This window comes from Lissotriton vulgaris, chromosome 2_1, assembly GCF_964263255.1.
Source record: "Lissotriton vulgaris chromosome 2_1, aLisVul1.2, whole genome shotgun sequence".
In the NCBI taxonomy this organism is placed as follows: domain Eukaryota; kingdom Metazoa; phylum Chordata; class Amphibia; order Caudata; family Salamandridae; genus Lissotriton; species Lissotriton vulgaris.
The window spans coordinates 1797119172-1797140203 of record NC_141687.1 but is presented as its reverse complement, the minus strand read 5'-3'; the positions used below and the strand labels follow the sequence as shown (position 1 = coordinate 1797140203).

General features: G+C 45.1%; 1 protein-coding gene across 1 annotated transcript in view; it reads right to left on the bottom strand.

Annotated features, from left to right (window-relative positions):
• The window catches only part of PTDSS2 (phosphatidylserine synthase 2), a 313173-nt gene extending 293093 nt beyond the window's left edge, over positions 1-20080 (bottom strand). Inside the window, exon 1 of the mRNA XM_086957848.1 lies at positions 19813-20080. Coding sequence (XP_086813974.1) covers positions 19813-19955 — 143 coding nt within the window. The 5' untranslated portion in view covers positions 19956-20080. The remainder of the gene's footprint in view (positions 1-19812) is intronic.
• Between the last annotated feature and the right edge of the window lie 952 nt (positions 20081-21032).

Below are 21032 nucleotides of genomic sequence, written 5' to 3'. Positions count from 1 at the left end.
GGTAGATGAGCACCGCTGCCTATTAAGCGCTAGTTTTTTTCTGCTGCAGACTGGACTCTCTGCAATCCCAAGATGATGTATTGTGGAGCCCTCACATACAGAGAATTGCAATAGTCCAGCCTGCTTAACACTGTAATTCTTACCACTAATGAGTGTGACTCTTGGTAGTAGCAGGAGTATTTTTTGTAACATACACATTAAGGAGAAGCATACGCTGGCGGTCTTGTTTGCCTGTGACTCCATCTGAAGGTTGTCTTCAATCAGAACCCCCAGGTTGTGTACCTTGCTAACCGGCACTAGTGGTTCCTCTTCAGGAGTAAGTTTAAACTCAAATGGGAGGGGTTTAGACATCCTGGCAGAGGAGCAGTACACCACCTCCGTCTTCCCGCTGTTAAATTGTAGGGAGTTTCTTCTGAGCCAGTCGGCCGTCCGACGCATACATTGCTGGAACACGTCCAGGAAAATTGAATGTTCACCTTCTAGGGAAAATGCCAATAGTGTATCGTCGGCATAATTGACTAGGCTGACTCCAAAGGACTTAATAATTGGGAGCAGGGGCTGCAGATATACATTGAAAAGAATAGGACTAATTGCAGAGCTCTGTGGCACCCCAAATACTACCGGAGATTTACTGGAGGAAAATAGTGCTAAGGTTACTACCTGCTGTCTTCCTGCTAGATAGGACTGAAGCCATTGCAGTGCCCGTCCTTTAACTCCTAAGCTCTCCAGTCTCTCCACTAACATGGAATGGCTCACCATGTCGAATGCGGCCGACATATCGAGATGCATTAATTAGCATTCCCGTTGTAGGCTAGCATGCGCAGATTATCCATCATGAAGACGAGAGCCATCTCAGTCCGATGGCCTGGGCGAAACCCAAATTGGTCTCTATCAAGCAGGTGATTATCCTCCAGGTAACACGATAGTGTCCTACTAACTGCTTTTTCCAAGATTTTGACCAGATATGGCAGGAGAGAGATGGGCCTAAAATTTGCCGGAATTGACGGGTCCAGGGAGGGCTTTTTAATCAATGGAGTCACAACCGCCTGTTTCCAGCATTCCAGGACAATTCCTTCTTCTAAAGATTGATTACAGATCTGCCTCAACCAGGGAAAGGTTTCTCGACCAAATGATTTCCAGATTTTATGAGGGAGGGGGTCAAAGGGAGAGCCCAAAGTCACACTGTGCGCCAGACTGTTAAAAGCAGCACCAGTGAGGGTCTAAGTTATCCAAGGTCGTTGGCGGATATGGATCTTCATCCATCAGTTGATCTAAATTGTCTTGACCATCATTATGAAGATGGAAGATACCGACAATTTTCGCAATCTTGTCCTGGAAATAAAAGGCAATCTCATCACATAATTTTTGTGATGCTGCCACTTTATTATTCAGACAAGTAGGAGAGGAAAGATCCTTAGCAATTTTAAAGAGAGCTTTTGTCCCATTTGGTGCTTGTATGATAGAGGTGGCGTAGAAGTTTGCCTTAGACTTAAGGATGAGCTTTTCGTATTTCAGTTGTACTAATCTCAGATATTTATCTTCCTCGATGTAGCCCTTTCTCCACTTCCTTTCCGCCTTCTTGCGGAGCATGTACAGCTGTTTCAGATCTTCATTATACCAGGGAGCCATGGTTTTGTTCCTATTTTTTAGCTTCTTTATTGGGATTGCCTGATCCAGAATGTCAGTTATATAGCTAGTGTACATTTTTTTCTCTTCCATACTACACTACAACAAGTCTCGCAGAGCAGCCCATGTGTGCAGATTGAGGCTCAACCTACAAAAGAATCTGTTTGTCAAATTGAAACAAATGCTTTTTTTTTTTTTAAAGTGGCCGATGCCACGGTTTCACTTTAATACCAACCGCGCACCTTTCTTTAGATGAGCTGTGTCTAAAGAAAGGAGCGTGGCCGACATTAAAGTGAAAGCACCATATGGGGCGCTTGTAAAACTAAAACTGAATAGTATGAAGAAAAGAAACATGTGGCCGCGTTTGGGACGCACACAAACTAAAGTGGGAAAAGGAAAAACAAGGAAACCCTACTCACTGTGGAACGGGGTAAGCAACTATAGCACGACAACAGTGGTTCCTGTGGAATAGTAATCTGTATACAATTCTGTTGAAAGCGAAATCGCGATATGAGGGTTATAATGATGTCAGAGAGAGGACCTGAAACACCAATGGTTGTTTAACATAAATGTATGTTTTAATCATACAATATACACTATAGAAAGTATGTACAGGCAAAATTCAGTTGTGCAAGGTGTCCCGAGTGTACTACGAACATAACAGTTGAGAGACATAATGTGACAATTTACGAGGTTTCACAATTTTTGCTAATTTGAAATCGACCACATCCGAGATTTTTACGCAATGTACAGCAGCTATGTATGATAATAAGGGCTGTGTGTCTAGTTCACTTTCATCAATGGTGTTGACGGTGTTTCGACCCTCTTGGAATGTGGGGTCTCATCAGGACCTATGATAGTATGGGCATCTGAGAAGGAATAAAAGGGGTGAAAGGTAAAGTATCAGACCTGGTGACAGCCCAGTCAATATGGATCAAGTTGGACATGGTTTAAAGGTTACCTGAATTCCAAATTGTCTAGCTCTAGTGATTGGTGCCAACCGTGAGAGAACGGAGAAAAAAAATAGATACTCACAAGGAGACCCGGTTCTGGTGGAGTACAAGGGAAAGGAGTGAAAGGTTAGAGAAAAGTAGGAATTGTTTAAAAACCTAAGAGTACATGTTGCGATCAAGTTGAACACTTGCCCCTATTGAGGGTGTGAGCCAGCGATCACAATGGGGTTAAAAGAGGAATGGTAGGTCAGGATGAACTCCAGGGAAAAGAAGGGCTGCATGAGAAGATGTGGGGAAATCAAACGGGATTTGATCACTTGGTGGTGATACAAGAGTGTTGGTTTTAGTATTAGAACCGGAACTGTGCGCAGGCATCCCTCGGATTGGCCCGGCTCGAAGGGATCAGATTATCGGTAGTCCGTAGTGGAAATGGGAAAAAGACACAGCTGTGTCTCACCGATCGGAAAAGAAAGAAGGATTGAGTAGAAGTAGAGGCGGTTGGCACACAGACGTGTTGCGAGCTTAGGAAGTGATATGCAAGGAATGGATAAACGAAACGTGCAATATATACATTAATTGAACACACTAAAATAAAATAGAGAGCACCTCTCAATTATATCGAGGTCTATTTCATAATTTCAGTATTACATTATTTACATGAAAGCGCACCTGCTTAGATTGTAGGTGTACCGAATGCAGGTGGTACATAGTTGGCGGAATGCTCCTCCATGTACAGATCAACAATATGCCATATATACACAATGTCTACTAATTGCTCAAGCACACGACAGTGGACTTGCATAGTGTGGACATGTGCGACATGTGGAAGAGTGGTGTGGATTGTACAGAAGATGTCATTTGGCAACAAAGTAGGGCAGTGTGCGAGCTGAGGGCATCCACATACGGAAAAATACACAAACCAGTAGGCAATGACTTATGGAGGTGCTAAAGGCTCAATGTGGCGACAAATCCACGCCACTCCTCCGCCGAGTGGAGTCCTTGGTTAATTGAGTCAATTCTGTCTATCCAATAGCACTCCCGTCTTTGTAAAATTTGTGTTATGTCTCCCCCTCTCTCAGGGATTCTTGCAATGTCAATCACCTGCCACCTGATCTCATCTGCTGTATGCTGTTTTTCGTTGAAATGTGCGACAAACTGGGCATTTGCAACCGATCGTCTAATGCGACTGCGATGCTGGCCTTGACAGGTTATTGAGATTGCCCAACATATGGTAGTCCACATGGACACCAGATGAAGAACACAAAATTACGTGTATTGCAATTAGAGAAAAATTCAAGGGTGTGAGTACAATTACCGTGTTTGAAGGAGTTGGTATTTTGAGTGTAGGGGCAGACTACACAATTGCCACATTAGTGATGGCCTTTCACATCAGGGAGATTCAAGAGTGTTACTCTTCTTTTTCATTGTTTCTGTGGATGACCTAACAAGATGGTCTTTTTTGTTTTTGCCTCACTTTAAGGCAAACATAGGAACGTCTATAGCAGGGTCAATGCTTCTGATTATGTTCCAATTCTTGGTCATAAGATTGCGAGCTTTATTGGCATGTACCCCAAAGGTGGCGACACAAACTATTCAATTGAGTGGTGCTTTAGTTCTAGTGGTGAGGAGTTCCTCTCTAGGACAGTACCAGGCCCGTTTCATAGATTTTCTAACAATTCTATTGGGGTAACCTCTGGATACTAGTTTCGCTTAGAGGATTTCTGCCTCCTGCATATAGTCCTACTTAGGAGTGAGTACACCTCACTGCACAGGAAACAGACTGAAACAAACACGCTGTTGACCTAATAAGAGCCATCACCCTCGGGCTCTTAAGAGATGGCTTACCATTTGGGCAGTTCTTGAGAGTCCACAGGAACTGCTCTCATAAGAAGGACTATATGCAGAACTAGTATCCATAGGTTACCCTAATAGAATTGTTTAACACCTTGGCTGCTAGGGAGATTTTTCTCCTGTGCTGCATTTGCAGGATCCCCATTGTGCAGGACGAGCTCAGCTGGTCATAAGCACACGACCAGTGTACTGCATGACGAGCTGGGCTCGTCATGAGCAGCGAAGGGGTTAAAAATCTATGAAACAGGCCTGGTAAATGAATGGGAGGGAGCAGCACAGATGCCAATATAGGACTCCATGTGGTCAGCCACCACTGTTACTTATTCAACCGCGAATAAAACATGAAGATCAGAAGGGCAACGCTACTCTGAGTGACTGCCTGAAGTGGCCAAACTTCGTGACTTTCAGAAATGGGATATATTGGGAATTACTAATCTGAGAGAAGTCTTGCAGAAAGGCGACTTAATCCCTTTCTCAACACTACAGTTGGAGTATCAATTAGCACACATGCAGCAGAACAAATTCCTTCAATTGCAACATGCCTGGGGAGCAGGGAAAACACCGATGATAGACATCCTTGAGTATGCGCCACTCGAGGGTAGATTATTGCAAGAAGAAAATCGCCTCCGAGGCAGTTTCATGACAGTATAGAACATTAATTAATAACATCCTGGATAACTTGAAGCCTCTATGTTCCAAATGGTAAGACACCACCGATCAATTGGAAGGCACTGATTGGGAAGGGACCCTGATGCATTAGAGGGAGGTGGCTATTAAACTACGGCTTCGGTTAATTCAATATAAAATCCTCCGAATGGTCTATTATGATAGGGCCCGACTGCACACAATGGGAAGAGAGGAGTCACTTGACTGTCTCCTCTGTGTTACATTTATACACACGTTATGGTACTCTCAGAATATTCAAAGATACTGGGATCAGACAGTAAAAGAGCAAAATGATATGCTCGGAGTACAGGTTGCTAGGGAACCTAAGTTTCTGTTACTTGGAATCCCGACAGATGTTGATATCCCTAGATATAAGCTGCTACTATATAATCTGGGATTGATAGTGGCGAGGCACTGGGGGAAAGTGGACATCCCCACCCTAAAAGAGTGGAGAGCCAGCATGGATCTCTATATGGGGGCAGAAAAGACAACATACGCAGCCACAGGTTACCATAAGAAATTCACTAAGATATGGGTGCCATGACTGAGGCACAATGGCTTAGAGATGGAAGGAATGCAATTTGACATTAGTCTACCTAAGTACAGGGACAGTTAAGAATGGGACTTTGAACCACACCTGCATGATGGTGACAAAAGACACAAGATTCCTGAATAGACTGAGGGGAATCAGGGTTATATGACAGATTGTAATGTTATGTCTGTCTACCTCCACTGTATGGTAATTATTATACTTCTGAACAGAATGAGATGGTCCTATGATTCTCCACTAGCAAACAAGATTGAAGAGGTTGGACAGGTGTGAATCAGAAACAGAGTATTTTACACACATTTTTCTAAGGCATTATGGGAGAGGCATTTCTCACGTTTCTTAAATAAATATTTAGGGTTTTCTTTAAACATAAAGTAACCTTTATTTACCATACGTCAATCCAACTGCTGCTGAGCACAGCCTTTGGCATTTAACTCCTGTATGCAGCCAACCCCACGCCGCGCACAGCCATGCGCAGCAGGGGGGGGGTTGAACATAGGGCCTGGTCCGTGACCAGGCCCTATGGCCAACACCCTAGAAGCAGCAACCCACGGGCCCCCTCCCTAGGCTGCTTTTGGCCCCAGGGATCCCATTCCCTGTGCCCACCACTATATTTATGGAGGAAGACAAACAGAACCCCTGCCTAGGCTGATTTCATCCCCGAGAACCCCATCTCCCATGCCCTGGCCATATTGTAAAGGGGGAGGGGAGCACACAGCTCCATTCCCCGGGAAGATAACAGCCCCAGGGGGCCCACCCTTTCGGGTTCAACACCATTTTTAATGGGGTGGGGGAGCGCAACCCCGGGGAACCCATCCCTGCAACCCAGTCAATTACTAAAGAGGGAGGGAGGCTGTACAGCCCCACTCGACGAGCCATTTTCCACCTGGAGACCCCATCTCCAGTACCTGGCCAAAACAAAAAGAGTGGGTCCACCTCAAAGGTACCCACCATATCCTAGTTTAGAGGCACCCCAGTGGCCCTCACAGGAACTCCCCTGCACTCAACTCTACTAATCCCTGCGCACACAGGAACATCTCCCCCCTTGCACATAAACCTCCTCCACACTCACAAAGGCAGTCCTGCAAGCACACCCTATATATAGAGGCACAACCTGAATACACACATGGCAGGACACGGACCATAAAGGCACCTCCTGAACTCTACATCTACATGCATCCGTACACCAACTACAACCAGCAGGAACCACCTTTACACACACACACAAGCACTACTTGCATAAACATTCACACACATATCTCCAGGTCACATAGGCACCCCTTGCATAGACACACCTGCACTTATGCGCAGCTATAGCCTGCGCTCTCCCACAGGCACAACCTGCACTCAACCCCTGGGCAGTCCTGCATTCACCCTCTACAGGCACTCCATACCGGCATCTCTTCCTCTCATCCCTACAGCCACCCCATGCAGCGACCTTCTTCAGGCACCTCCTGCACAGCCTAGCAACAGGCATACTCTGTCCTGACTCCCTACAGGCAGCCCCTGCACTCACAAATGCAATCCCTTTATTCACACCTAAACAGGAACATCATACTCTCACCCAAAGAATGCACACCGGATAGTCAGTGTAAAATGTGAAGCTTCTTGTATTGTCACCTCCATTTTTTTGTCGACTTTCAGTGCTGTTTCTTCAACTCTGTGGACTGGGACACTTCAAGCATAGCCCCAGTGTATGCGCTTCGACCTCTAATGCACGTTGACAGTGGCTTCCTCAATACTTGTGGAAACTGCTTATTTAAACTTCATATGAGGTTATATTATATGGTGTCGCTAAATAAATCCATGGCATAAAAAGTAAAATTTCACTTCTGGACTAAAACACTACTGTACCATCCACTACAGTTCAAAGTCAAATATGCCTCAATGCCTATCACTGTATCCTGGCTGCTGTAGTTTTAAAACAGTGCCCGGCTGTCAGAATGACCCTTTTTGGCATGAGAAAGACACCCCTTTAAATGTTATGGTGAAGTCGAATTGTTAATAGGATTTTTTTTTTCATTTTCCCCATGTGAAGCTCCTGGAAGCTAATTTGCATCACCCCCCAACTGTCACCCTGCTGGTGAATAACCTGATGAGGTGTGGAAAGTGCTCCCATAACACAGACTGGATGTGGGGAGGTATTTTTATTTCCCTGGCAGAAGACCGGTTGGACCAAGAACTTAATGTACTTCAAAGGGGCCTCGTATGTCACAAACAGATGTTGGATAATACATGAACAGGCCCCTTCATTTATCCTACCGGTCAGGCAGGCATCAAGCAGAACTGTTCTACACTGACCTCAGAGGAAGGGCTGTTCATACCACCCGCACTGTGGCCACTCCAGGATGGCGTGCAAACTTTCTTACACATTTATTACCATAAGACAGCCACCACACATAGTAGTTTTTGTGGTCGATGTTGGCCGCAGTTTTATTACCATCGTATGCATACCCATCTTTTCTCACAATCCCCTGGTCTTAGTTTTTTTTGGCCAGGGTCATAAATCATGATCATGAACGGTCATAAATGAGGTGTCATAAATCATTAGCGTGGCTTGTCATCTGTTTGTCATAAACCATTTGCACATCATAGAATTGTAAATCACCCTCACAGTTCATTATTCTGGTCTTTTGCAGGCATATCTCCTTTCTTGCCATTTTGGGGGTAAAAATTGTTCTGTTGGTTTCCACGCCCCTTTACGTGTGGGAGGTAGCCTCTCCCCGGAGTAAAGTCTCAACTCGCTACCTTGCCAGTCTCTTTTGTGCCCTGCTGTCTGGCAAGGCCTGGGCTGCGAGCGCAGTCTGTTTGCTACCCCCTTTTGTCAGGTCTGCTTGGCCTACTGTAATTAAACAACAGGGGGTGGTGATGGACAGAGTTTCTGAATTAAGCAGAATACTCTCACCCAGTCAAGAGATCAGGGCTTAATCCAACACCGTTTTTTAGCTCACTGCACCATCCCAGCTCAGAACCTGGCTATATGCAAATTAGTCTGACCCTGGCCCAGTGTATCATGGGAACAGGGCAAACCAAACTACCAAGCCAATTCTTTCACTGGGAAGGAAACAAGCTACCAGGGACCGGTTTCTGGCATTTCAGCCGTCTTCGGCCCGGCTTGCTTGAATCCTGATGGTGCAATGAGCTAGGGACTCACGTCTGAGTATACCCTTCCACGCTTATGGTGGACAAAATAATTAAACAACAGGGGGTGGTGATGGACAGAGTCCTACTGTAAGGCATCCCAAAGTGAGTGGCACTCGTTCTACGCACTGCCATGTCGGTGTGCCTCCATAACCAACCACTGTACCCTTCTTATCCGTCACACTGTCAGGAGAGTTCACGTCTTCCTGCAACTCTTCCCCCACCCCCCCAACACGCTGGCAGTTTAAAAGGTGCAGCCTGCAATCATCATCGTGCCCCACAGATTGCTCCACAATACATACACCCCTTCTTCTGACAGGTGAACCCCGTACGTCCATAAAGCTCCGGGCGACCAGGGTGGACAAGGTCATGCCTGATGCTCTCCAGGCCACTGGTCTTGCAAAACTTGCTGTGTGGGTATTCAGCTTCCTTTCTGAATTCTCAACCACCTTATGTGACTCTGCCCTTCGCCACACCAGCCAGCTGATCAACTCAGACCAGATGGTGGTGTTACCAATGAACTGCGCCGCCTCTGTTAGGTCCGTCTGGATGGCCTTAAGTAGCTCTTTCCTCCCCAACCGGGCCATGTCTTCCCCACCCTGATGTATTATTAAGACGTCTGGGTGCCCGTCGGTGTCTGCCAGTAGCTCCTCGATTACCACTGTTAGGGTGTCCCATTTCATCCCCGGGCGACCCCACCATGAGACGCATGTGTTGACCGGCCTGCTCCTCCCTAATGGCCTCCCCGCTGCCACCATGACTATCCACGAAACAAATGAGTGGCCCATCACCCATACCTGCTGGGGCGCTTTCCTGCGGAGGCAATAATCACAATGTCAAGCACTCCTGAGGACGTGACCCCACGCGCTCCCCCCCACTGCCACAGCATTATTGGGCTGCCTACAGCAGCTGGGGTCTCAGGCAAGTTCTGTATGCCTTGGGCCGTCACCTGCCACCTGCTGATAGCCTTGATCTCTGCCTCGGTCAACCCATGCTAAGCTGCTGTGGTTGCTGTCCTAATTGTAAATGAATGGGAGCCAAAGGAGGCTGGTGGGAGCCCTGCTCTACTCAGGGCTTGGCACATCACTGCTGTGAAAGCGAATTTACTTAAGAGGTTCCATCTCTAGGCTTGAACAAGGGGCTTTCCCCGGTTGGCCATAATGCCATGCAAGTTAATAGGAAGCATACTGCACAGTATCTGGAGTCCTTGATGAACTTCAGCCGCACTACTGCCCCTTTGCCGTCCTGGTCAGTTTTTGACCTCCACAGCCACAGTTCCACCTCAGCCTCACCGGGTCTGACGTCAGCTGCTTGTAGGCAATGCATCGCAGGGCCTGTATTAGCTGGGGTCACTAGCTTGCGACGTCTAAATGCCTTAAAGACTGTGGTAGCAAAGGCAGCTTTTAACAGGTTTAGTTCATATGTGAATCCACAGATGGGGGTATGGGTGGTCCCTACAATGGCGGGGAGGACACAGTGTTCTTTAAATACCCCTCACACAAAAGGACCCTTGGTGTCATGCCCACGCTGCTATTGTACCTTATTTGTAGATGCCTTTGGTTAACAATTGACATAACAAGCAATTATTAACTGTTGAACGAAGTTCTTGGTTTCTAAAAATAAATATAAAAGATACAAGTTTCTTTCCTAATTGGTCTCGGATTTATTCAAGAGTGTGTGTCTCATTTATTGCTTCTGGCAAGAAATGCTTAACACTACGCCTTTGATAAGCCTAACTGCTCGCCCACACTACCACAAACAGAACATTAGAATTAACTTCTTTTCACTCTGCACACCTATTGGGGATCCATTGGACTCTCTGCACTGTGTGCTTCATTTTAGTGCACTGTATAGTTTTTTTTATTTATATTTTTTTATTTTTTTACAAAGGGTACATAAAGAAGAAGATATCCTTAATTACAAGCATGTAGATTACAATCGCATCAAGCAAAAGAGGAGAGAAAAGCAAGAGAATTTTTTTTAAGCAAACAAAGCAATCCCATATACGGTCAAGTTTTTGCAGTGACCGTATGACTAATTTTAGCCAGTGCACGTTCCCTCTCATATATGTCTTTCATAAGAGCAAGCCATTTAGAAAGGACAGGGGAGGCAGGCGAGATTCATGCTCTTGCAATACAGAGGCGGGCAACAACTAAAATAATAATAAAAAAAGAATATTGTGCCTCAGTCAGCACTCTTTAAAACCTAGCCTGATCTCTTTGTTAGTAGGGAGAAAGTCGTAACCCAAACGTTGACCTATGAATTGAATAATTTTCCCCCAGAAGCTACCTAACTTGGGACAAGTACAAAACATAAGAATGTTAGCTGCAATCAGTCCACATTTTGGACAGCGTGACCTATCTTGCCTGTCCCCCTTGTACCCTTTGTGCCCATTTCCCAATCCTTTCAGGAGTGTAATAGAGCATGCAGATGGTTCGGAATTGTTGAAGCTTTAAATTAATAGAGTGGATAGAATTATATAGAGTGTCTAGATCGGTAACAATTTGTGAAGCAGCCGTAATTGTGCAAAACCGGACTCCATTTAGCGCCAGGCGTTGAGTGTCATCACTTCGGAATTCGCAACGTTGTAGGTATATTGTAATTCCTAATTTCTGCGTAAAGTTAAGCAAACATGCAAGTAATGGGCTTGTGGTGATTGCATATGTTGTCATTTAAGGAACTAATCCCTAATTTGTAAGTATTTTTTTAAAAATTGCTGTGGAAGATCGTACGCAGATTGTAAAGATGCAAAAGTGCAATACCATCAGAATCGTGGAGCTGGCCAAGCAGTTCAATGCCACAGCTTGCACACCGACGGGCGGTACAATCATGGAATAGATCTCAGAGAGTTGGATTATTCCAAGGCTGAAAATGTATGTGTTGCGTGAGATCCGCAGGGGAGAGTGAACAGTGAACGAGAATTTCATACCATATATGTACCATGTCCCTAACAGTCTTAAATCGAACTCTCTTATAGTAATTAGGATCATTGATCCTGTAGAGGAACATATTGCTGCTCGTACCCAGAGCAAGAGAGAGGCCAAAGTATGGTTTCTTGTCAGTTAGTAAGCTTTGAAAGCACCCAGTAAATGCCGCCCAGAAGTAAAGTTTAAAATCGGGGAGCTGAAGTCCACCCTGCTTAAAGAGGAATTTGAGAAAACGTATCGCACGGCGTGCTTGCTTATATCCCCATATAAAGCTGTTAATTGCGCCTTCGATTTTTAAAGAAGAAATTGGGGACGCAGAGGATAGCTGGGAACAGGTATAAAAACTTAGGCAACATAGTCATTTTAATTATGTTGCATCTTCCAATTATAGTTATTGGAGTTTGGTCCATTTCTTCAAGTTTTGAGTAACCGAGTAAAGTAATGTCTCATAATTAAGTTTCCATATCTGTTCGACAAGAAGAGAAAATCTGCACACCGAAGTAAGTTGTGATAGTACAGCTGCCTTATATAGGTGTAGTTGAATCTAAATTATGGAGAATTTGGGTTTTATGAGAATTCAGTTTATACCATGAAAGGCGGCCAAAATGTTCCACCTCTTCGTGAATGGAGATCAGTGCTGTTACTGGATCAGGTGAAAAAAACCTCAATATCATCAGCATAGGCAATAACTTTCAGTTTGCGTGTCCCTTTGCTGAATGCAATAATGTGGGTGTTCCGATTTAGTGCTTTAATAAACAGCTCGATATATAATGTAAACAGCATAGAAGAGAGTGGGCACCTCTGCCGGGTACCACGTATCTGAAAGGGGGCAGAATGGGAGTTAATGTATATAAGTTTAGCCTGTGGATTACTATATAGTGCGCAAACACATTTTAAAAACGGCCTTGTAGACCGTTGCCCATAGTGCGTCCCATACCACTCGGTCAAATACTTTTTCAGTGTCAAATAGGACCATCCCCAACTTGCAAGATGTCCTATTAGCGATGTTTAACGCAGTTATAGCAGTATTAACATGGGCCGTTATGAACCCATGCTGTTGATTGGGTACCAGATCTGGCATAATAGGCACTAAGCGATTAACCGGTATCTTGGCAAAGATTTTAGCGTCAGAATTAATGAGAGATATTGGGCAATAAGACCCGTAATCATAAGCTGGTTTTCCCTTTTTAAAGAAAAAAGGCAATATTAGTCATATCCCAAATCTCTTCATGATTGTCAGCATACATAATCAGTCAATATCAAGGCGTGTCCAATGCATTGCTGACAATCATGAAGAGATTTGAAATGAAATGATCTAAACCTAACTTGAAACCATGCAATAAATAATGAACTAGAATGAATATGGAATGAAAGTGTTTTCTTAAACTAAGGATACACAACATCAGTGTGTGCCAATTTGGGATGATACCAGAGTTCCTCTGGTCTCACGTATCAAATGAGTTTATCTGACGTCGTAGGGCCCTCGACGCCTCCACATTGAGCACCACCAAATCTAACAAACAGTGTTTAACCAAGACAAAAGTTGAATTAAAACAAGCTGTGCATCACCCCAAACATTATTATATTGTTTCTTCAAGAATTACCACATGAGCTTTGTAGAGCTTAAGCTCCTCCCTGACCAGCTAGGGCTTAGATGCCGCATTTAACCCGTCTACATACCAGCCTATACATCTAATTATTCCCATTATAAAGCATATGAGATTTCAAACAATACAATACAAAATAAAAGCTACACCTTGCAAATCTTCTTTACCATCCCCCATAACATTGTCCGATGGGATGAGAAGGTAGATGGCAGATTAACTCTGCCGTGAGGAGCAGGGTCCAAGAGCTCCTCTAACTATCCTACTTGTGCATGTTACTTACCACTCACCTTTTCAACACGGAGCGGGAGAGAAGGCACAGCTTTGCATTCTTGCTTTTTTAACACCAGCTTTCAATGTTACGGTTACGACGGGACGCCCACCTTCTTTTACTTTTCGGGAATACCCAGAGCTGCTTCCTTCGTTGAACAGGCTTTGGTTGCTCCACTCTCCACTGGCCCTGCCTGCTGACAACAACGTATGCTATGGCCCAGCCTAAGGTTTGTGCTCCAAGGAGTGGGTGCTCAAACCTGCCCCACCGGTTAATGGCATTACGGAGCCGCACTTGCAGACAGCGGTGGGGGGGTGAGTGTAAGAAGAAAGCACCACGTATGGGAAGACCGGTTTTGAAATTGCTACACTCCGGGAAAGCAGCTGACTTTCTTACAGCTGCCCCAGAAGTGGTCATGGCAGAGATGTTATTGGAGGCAGTACAACTTGGGCTTGGGGGACGGCCTGATGGAGATTCTGCTAGGTGAGAAGAACTGCTTCCACTTAAAACAGTTGGATACAGAGCATCTGGAGGGGTCGGTTGCTATATATTGCCCCTGCAATACACCTGATTCAGCAACAGCCACCGGTTTTGCAGGACTGTCAGACAGAGGCAAGTGCTGGCGCTTTTGATATTTGCCTGAATACTACTGACTCACTATCATCTCTGTAAACACAGACATCAGCACAGATGCTGGCTTTGGCTGATATATCAGGAAACAAGGAAGCCAGTCTACTGCCTCAAGACGACCGGTGCTGCGCAAAAGTAACTTGGGCAGACACTCCTCTTTTGGAGCCGATGCAGCCCTTATAAGCTGATGTACCAGATTTAGGGGATGATAAGCAATCTAATGATCGTTCTCCTGAGCAATCTGTTCTAGTTGACACTTCACCATCCTCATTTTTCCCCTCCCTGAACACGGGTGATTCATCAGTGCATTTATTAGAAAGCTCGCAATTTTAAACCTGGTAAATTTACCAGATGTCCTAAAAAGTCTGCTTAACTTTTTAGTAGCAAAACACACAAACTGATGGACGGATTGTTGCACAATGGCAAAACATTCACCCCCAGTCACAGATCTGGGTTTAATCCATTGTTATTTTGCTCACCAAGCCAACCCAGTTCAGACAAGGCCATATGCAAATCAGTCTTGACCCTGTGCCTCATGGGAACAGTCCAGCCCGAACTTGCAAACCATGTCTTCCCTGGACCGAAATCAAGCATCCTAGGACCGGTTTCTGGCTAATAGCCGTCTTCAGCCAGGATAGCTTGACTCCAACTTTTTAGTATGGCACAACCTCAAGGTACTGCTTCAGTGCATTCAAAAGCAAGGAGAGGGCAGCCCCTTACGTAAATGGGTCACTTCAAAGGAGAGGTCAAGCTATCATCTCAAGACTTTCTAACACTGGACAGGGTGCTGGACTCACAAACAGTCAAAATCTCTCTCCCTCCCAAACTGCAAATAACATCATGACGCACGCATCGAAAACTGATCTGTTGACAGCGGACTCTCCTCCTCCTCTACTTTCTGCTAATTCTAATCCAACAGAATATGAAGCTTTCTCATCTTCAAGCAAGGTGCCAGGTGCAGTCGCAGCAACACCAGGGATTGTACAACCACTTGAACCATCACCAAGTTCAATTCTGCAGGCACTTCTGGCACAAAGAACCGAGGCGCAGCAGCACTACATACAGCTCAGAGCAGACAAAGCTATGATTCAACAATCACTAACAGCAGTAACCAACAAGGTGGGCACACTTACTAACGACAAAATTGAATTACAGCAACGGCAGTAACACACTCCACTAGTCTTGTCCGGGATCACGATAGTCAACTTGTGGCCTCGCAGGGGAAAATTGAGGACATGGAAAATCGGCAGCACCAGAACAATTTAATAGTGTTTGGAATCCAGGAAGGCAAGGCGGGCTCAGATCCACTGGCTTTTACTATCCAGTTGTTCCAGAAGGCCTTTTCCCGAACTAGCTGACTGGGACTCCCAAATTCAAAGGGCTCACAGGCTGCCAATTTTTCTGAACCAAACTGAACAGTCCAACTCACGACGGCCACGTCCAATTCTTATCTATGTTGGCAACTTCTTATTGTGCCAGGCTATTGCCAACAAAGCCACACCTACTACACCTGTGGTTGTGGAATCAGTTTCCCTCATTGCAAGATCAGATCTCTGCAAGATCACGATGGAAGACGCGGCAGCTCACTGACCCTTGGACAGCAGTCGGGCCCAGGTTTACTTGCAGGAACCAGCTCGCTTGAAGGTTATCAAGGACGTCCACTCACACATCTATCGTTCAGATCAGGATGCAAAACTGATGGCAGCAATAGCCTAAAGAATGATCTGAGCAGGATGAACGCTTTCTTTACAAGAGATTAGCAGATATATTCCACGACTCTGTTACCTCTGCTTTCAAAAAGACATTTAGCACTTACTAAACATAGCTGTTACTTCTGTCTTTTCTCTTGCTTTTTTTCCTGATATTAGGTTGCTTTTCTTCCCTGTATCTTTGGGGGTTTAATATTGCGCTACTCGCTATACATCTGATACTTAAGGGTGGCTTTCAGAGGCCATGACAGACAGCCGGGGCGGGGGGATAATTCCTTTTCCAGAATACTGTGTGGGAGGGTGGCTCAGGGGATTGGGGTGCACAACACAGGAAGGTACTGGTGGCCCAAAACATAGGGGGTGCTGACACTAAAAGTTGCAAACTTATCTGACATTTTACAAATGTTTAATGTTTGTATCAGTCTATTTTTTTTAAAGCTTTCTCTCTTGAAAACTCTTCATTTGAGTCAATAACTATTTCTGAAAGTTTACATTTATATAAAATGTTAGAAAAGTAATAGTTTCTGTTTTTACGATTTACAAGACAAAAAATTTCAAAATAATATTGCATGGTTTGAAAGAATAAAAAAAAAATTATTCTTAGTCTTCTTATATTTTCAGAAATCGGTCTAGAGCAAACCATTAACCCTGATTGCTATTGTGATATCATTGGAAAATAAAAATGGTATATACACATTTAATCTGCAGATGCCAAAGTGCTGGCGCCTTACCTAGTCTGGTACAAGCTCAAAGAATAAACAAACAAAACCGAACTCTGTGGGACGAAAACCCTCAGAATGACTAGGTTAAAGCGGATATGTAGGCTCTACACCATCTCACATCTTTAGTGAGCTGTGAATCGGAGGATTTTAAATCATTCATACAACTATTTGCATAAGAGTAGAGCTGATTCATTTATGGTAGCTTAGGTGGTTGTCCTTGTTGGTGAATCTCAATACTGTTTATAGACCTCAATAATCTCCCAACTTTGTAATGTTTTAAAAAATGTGTCTCCGGTTAAAAACGGGGCAATTCCACTGGATCAAAAAAGGACAACTTGTAATTCACATCTTTGCAGTTGGCTAAGATTACCGTGTAAAAATAAAACATGCAGGCTAATAAACTATGTTGGGCAGTGTGTTGTTTATCGTACAGAGTGTTTCTTTACTTTTCTACGGGATGCTTCTGCCAAGCTCGCGCTGGCTTACTAAGTTGGAACACGTGCTATTGAACTGCACTGCTATATAATGCCTGTCGCATCATCGTGACCTGTTGATACCACAAATACAATGCTAACACTGCCATGAAGAGTTCTGTGGAACTCTATGTACTTTTCAGTAGTTGATACAATAATAACTACAAACATTCTCTGCGGATGGCAAGAAAGCAAATGGAGATGTGCCCTTATGGTAGCATTATTCACACTTAGTTCCATGACAACTGGGGAATGTATATGTACAAAAAAGAAGCTTAAGTCTCATTCATGTAATTGGGATTTTATATTCATTATTAAACAGTTTTTACGAAACTCAGAGGATCTTGGGAGAACATGGTCTTTAAGTCAAATCAGTAATCACAAATAAAATGGGCTCTGATGAAGGACAGTTTGTTTAAGGATAGGCTGTATATACACCGCACAAAAATGCCCCACTCAAGACGAATAGTGCATTTATAGAAGACTACATCATGCAGTTAGGATCCAACTACTCAGTCACTTGAAAACATCAACCTGTTCTTACTGTAACGTCACTGAAAAACATCAAAGCCTCACTCAAAAGAACACCAGGAAAAATAAAAGGTGATGGGGATTGAGTGAAAACTAACTACATCAGCACATAAAGAGCATGTACAGGCACAGAGTATACATGGACAAGAGAATTGGTATATACTGAACAGAGAAAGAAATACAGAAAACATAAGAACAAGCTCCCTTGTTCCACCCAGGTCTCGATTACCAGAAGACATTGAGGACTACTGAGGGCTGTGAGGAATATTGTAGATGGGCGGATCATTTACGGAACCAAATTCGGGATTGCTTGAGTCGTCCAGAGTTGCTTATGGTGGTTACTCTAGGCTTGACTGTATCATACCTCTGCTTCTAGACCTTCTGTTGAAACGATCCCAACCACGGGCACGTTAGAGCAATTCAGCATTCTATATGTGAAGTAGTGTGGCTCACTGGTTAGAGGCGGCAGACCCGAGAGCAGAGGACGGCCCGGGACCAGGGTTCGATTCCCGGTGCGGCAGGTTTCTGGACCAGGGTCAGCGGACTCGATAATTCTCTCGCCTCGGTGCCCACTCTGATCAGCGTTCACACTCGGCAACTCTGGGCAGTAGCTTGCCTCATCTTCACTAACGGCCCCACCAGACCGCCGGGGATGATCTCACCCTGGAGATACCCACTAAGGGACCATCTCTCAGGGAAGCCAGGAAGGGTTTCGCAGCGGTCGAAGCGCCTTGGGACCCTCCGGGTAAGTAGTGCGTTATATAAATGCCTATACATTACATTTACATATACCAAGGTGAGGAGTGCCATCTTAGAATAAACACTTAAAACGTGTAACACATGCGTTTATATTAATAGCATTAGAAAAAGGCAAACTAGAGAAAGCATCGATGAAAGTAACAACGTGTCTGTAAGTCGCTGCCTGTATCAACATATTTGGCAAGTTAAAACTATAACTTTGCTTTTACTTTAGAGAACAATTATACAATTCAAAATTAAATACAAAGAATCACACAGCGACACTGGGGGTAGAAGGCTTTAAGGTGCTAAACATCTTAAGACTGAACTGGGACGAGAGCAGAGCGGATTTACAGGAGCAGAGAGGGAGGACGTGCCAAACAATAAATCTAGCTCACATGCCCTGGGCGCAGATTACAGGTGACGTCTGTCCTAAATACAAGACAGGTCCCTATTCTAGCGGGACTCGGACTATGTCATTTTAAGGGCAGCACAATGCTATGCAATTAAGATATTTAAGGCTGTTGGGATACATGTGAGAAATCTCACAAACCTATCGCGGCGATACCAAGGAGAGCAGTTATAGTGAGGTACCGCCCTGAAAACGTAGTTGTCTGTCACCGAAAGTGATCAAGTTTGCAGCCTGTCGCTATGCATAACCACCGCGAGACACTAATGGTACTATTATAAGATGAAAAGCAGAAGTGCATTTCTCAACATTACAGTGTAACTTGCGGTTGCATAAAGAGCACAAAAAACAAATGTGCACCGTTCCCTTAGACGTTGACCAACAGCCAATTCGTCTCAGTTACTGTACATCATTCTATGCACTAGTCTAAATCTGCCCAAACACCGGAGAGGATTGAAAAGCTGTCACTAAACATCATTCACTGTATGAGGAAAGGAGCTGTGTGTCTAGCATTATCTGCGAGAGGCCTTGAAATCACAAGACAGGGTAAGTATGCATCACTATTTGAGACTACAAGGGAGTATACTGTAGCTCTACTGGTCTATGGGAGAGCAAGAGGCTGTCACCGCCCTTCACTCCGTGAAATGGCGAGGCTTGCACTATACATCCGAGAGACAAGGGCCTGCAGCTGCACCGGATTGTAATGTCCAACCACAGCCTTGCGCTATTTAGTTAACAGCGCAGGGCCACAACCTGCCAGTGCACTGCTATCCTCTCCCATTACAGAGCGCAGGAGTCTAGGCAGGTCATGCGATCGCTGTCACCGGCGTGAGGGTCTGTCTGTACTGGTCAAATGTTACCCCGCGGGCAGCATGATGTAACAAGTGGACATCTTTCCACTTGCCTCACCACAAGTAAAATCCTGCACCTGAAGATTTTTCTCAACCAGTGCCCGAAACCGGGTCAGACGGCCACTGCCCTTCCTGCGCCTTCCATAACCCAGCATCTTACCAGAAGAAGGTATTAGTCCCGTCGTCAAACACCTCTGACTCTCCTCTGTACGCAGCTCGCTGCTCTGCAGAAGCAGTAGATCCGTTCACCTGCCGGAGCGGCGATCCCCGGCCGCCGACGGGACCCTTGCGACCCTCGCTCATCCTGCGGGTTCAGCACGGGGCCGTTGGACGTGGGAAGCTCAGCTGTGCGCGTGCACCATCAGCCGCCGCTGTCTACTAGCCGGCAACCCCACGTAGCGCGACACTGCCGACGGGGTGACGTCACCCACCTGGGTCGCGTGATTAGCGTTGTTGTCAACTGGAATGAGGGGCGGGAACTTCTTCAACTGAAAGGGGAAGGCTGAGCAAGGAGGGCATTGGTACCCCCGCATGCCCCATGGCACATCTCAGCACTGCAGCCAATGCCCGCAGCATTCGGAGCAGTGTCAATAATACGCCCACTGTCAGCGCTTTTAAAGCACAGCCAGAGCCTACATTCAAGAGTCACGTGTGGACTGTGGTCAGCAGTCACCAGGAATTCAGTACTACAGAGCATCTTTTCTCTTAAACGTCCACTGGGTCTTAAAGATAGAAATCGCAACAAAGAGAAACATTATTTTGTTGGTTGAAGATCCTCATACTTAAAAACATATTTTAAAAGACAGACAGACATCGCACGATCTTGGTATGTGCACACACCCCAACCCATGCACATTTATTTAGGAGTTCTCTCAATGCCCCCAGATCCTTCACATTTTTTGGGGGCAGATTTATATAGCGCGATCTCGACCCGATGGTATTGGGGCGTTTTACATGAGCACTGGTTATATTACACAAGGACACATTATTTTATTTTGTTGGTAGGCACAGGGAGATTAAGTGATTTGCCCAGAATAACAGGAGGTCCAAGGCTTGAACCTTGGATTCCCAGCTCTAATGTCGGCAGTCTAGCCGTCAGACCACATCCTCTCATTCCATTTGTGCGTTGGTCATCCAGTGTAGGTTTTTGGTTCCATTATGTACTTGTATCCCATTTTATTCCCTTCTAAAACCAGGGTTGCAAGTCTCAGAATAAAAAATAAAAAAATTCAAGCGTGACACTCAATATCTACGAGAGATGACACCACTGGGGTCGCCACCTGTCCGTGTCTTATTACTTCATGGCACACAAGGTACTTGAGTACTGGAGGAGACGAGTAAATTGAATCCGGTCCAGGGAAGGCATGGCTTGGCAGTTCG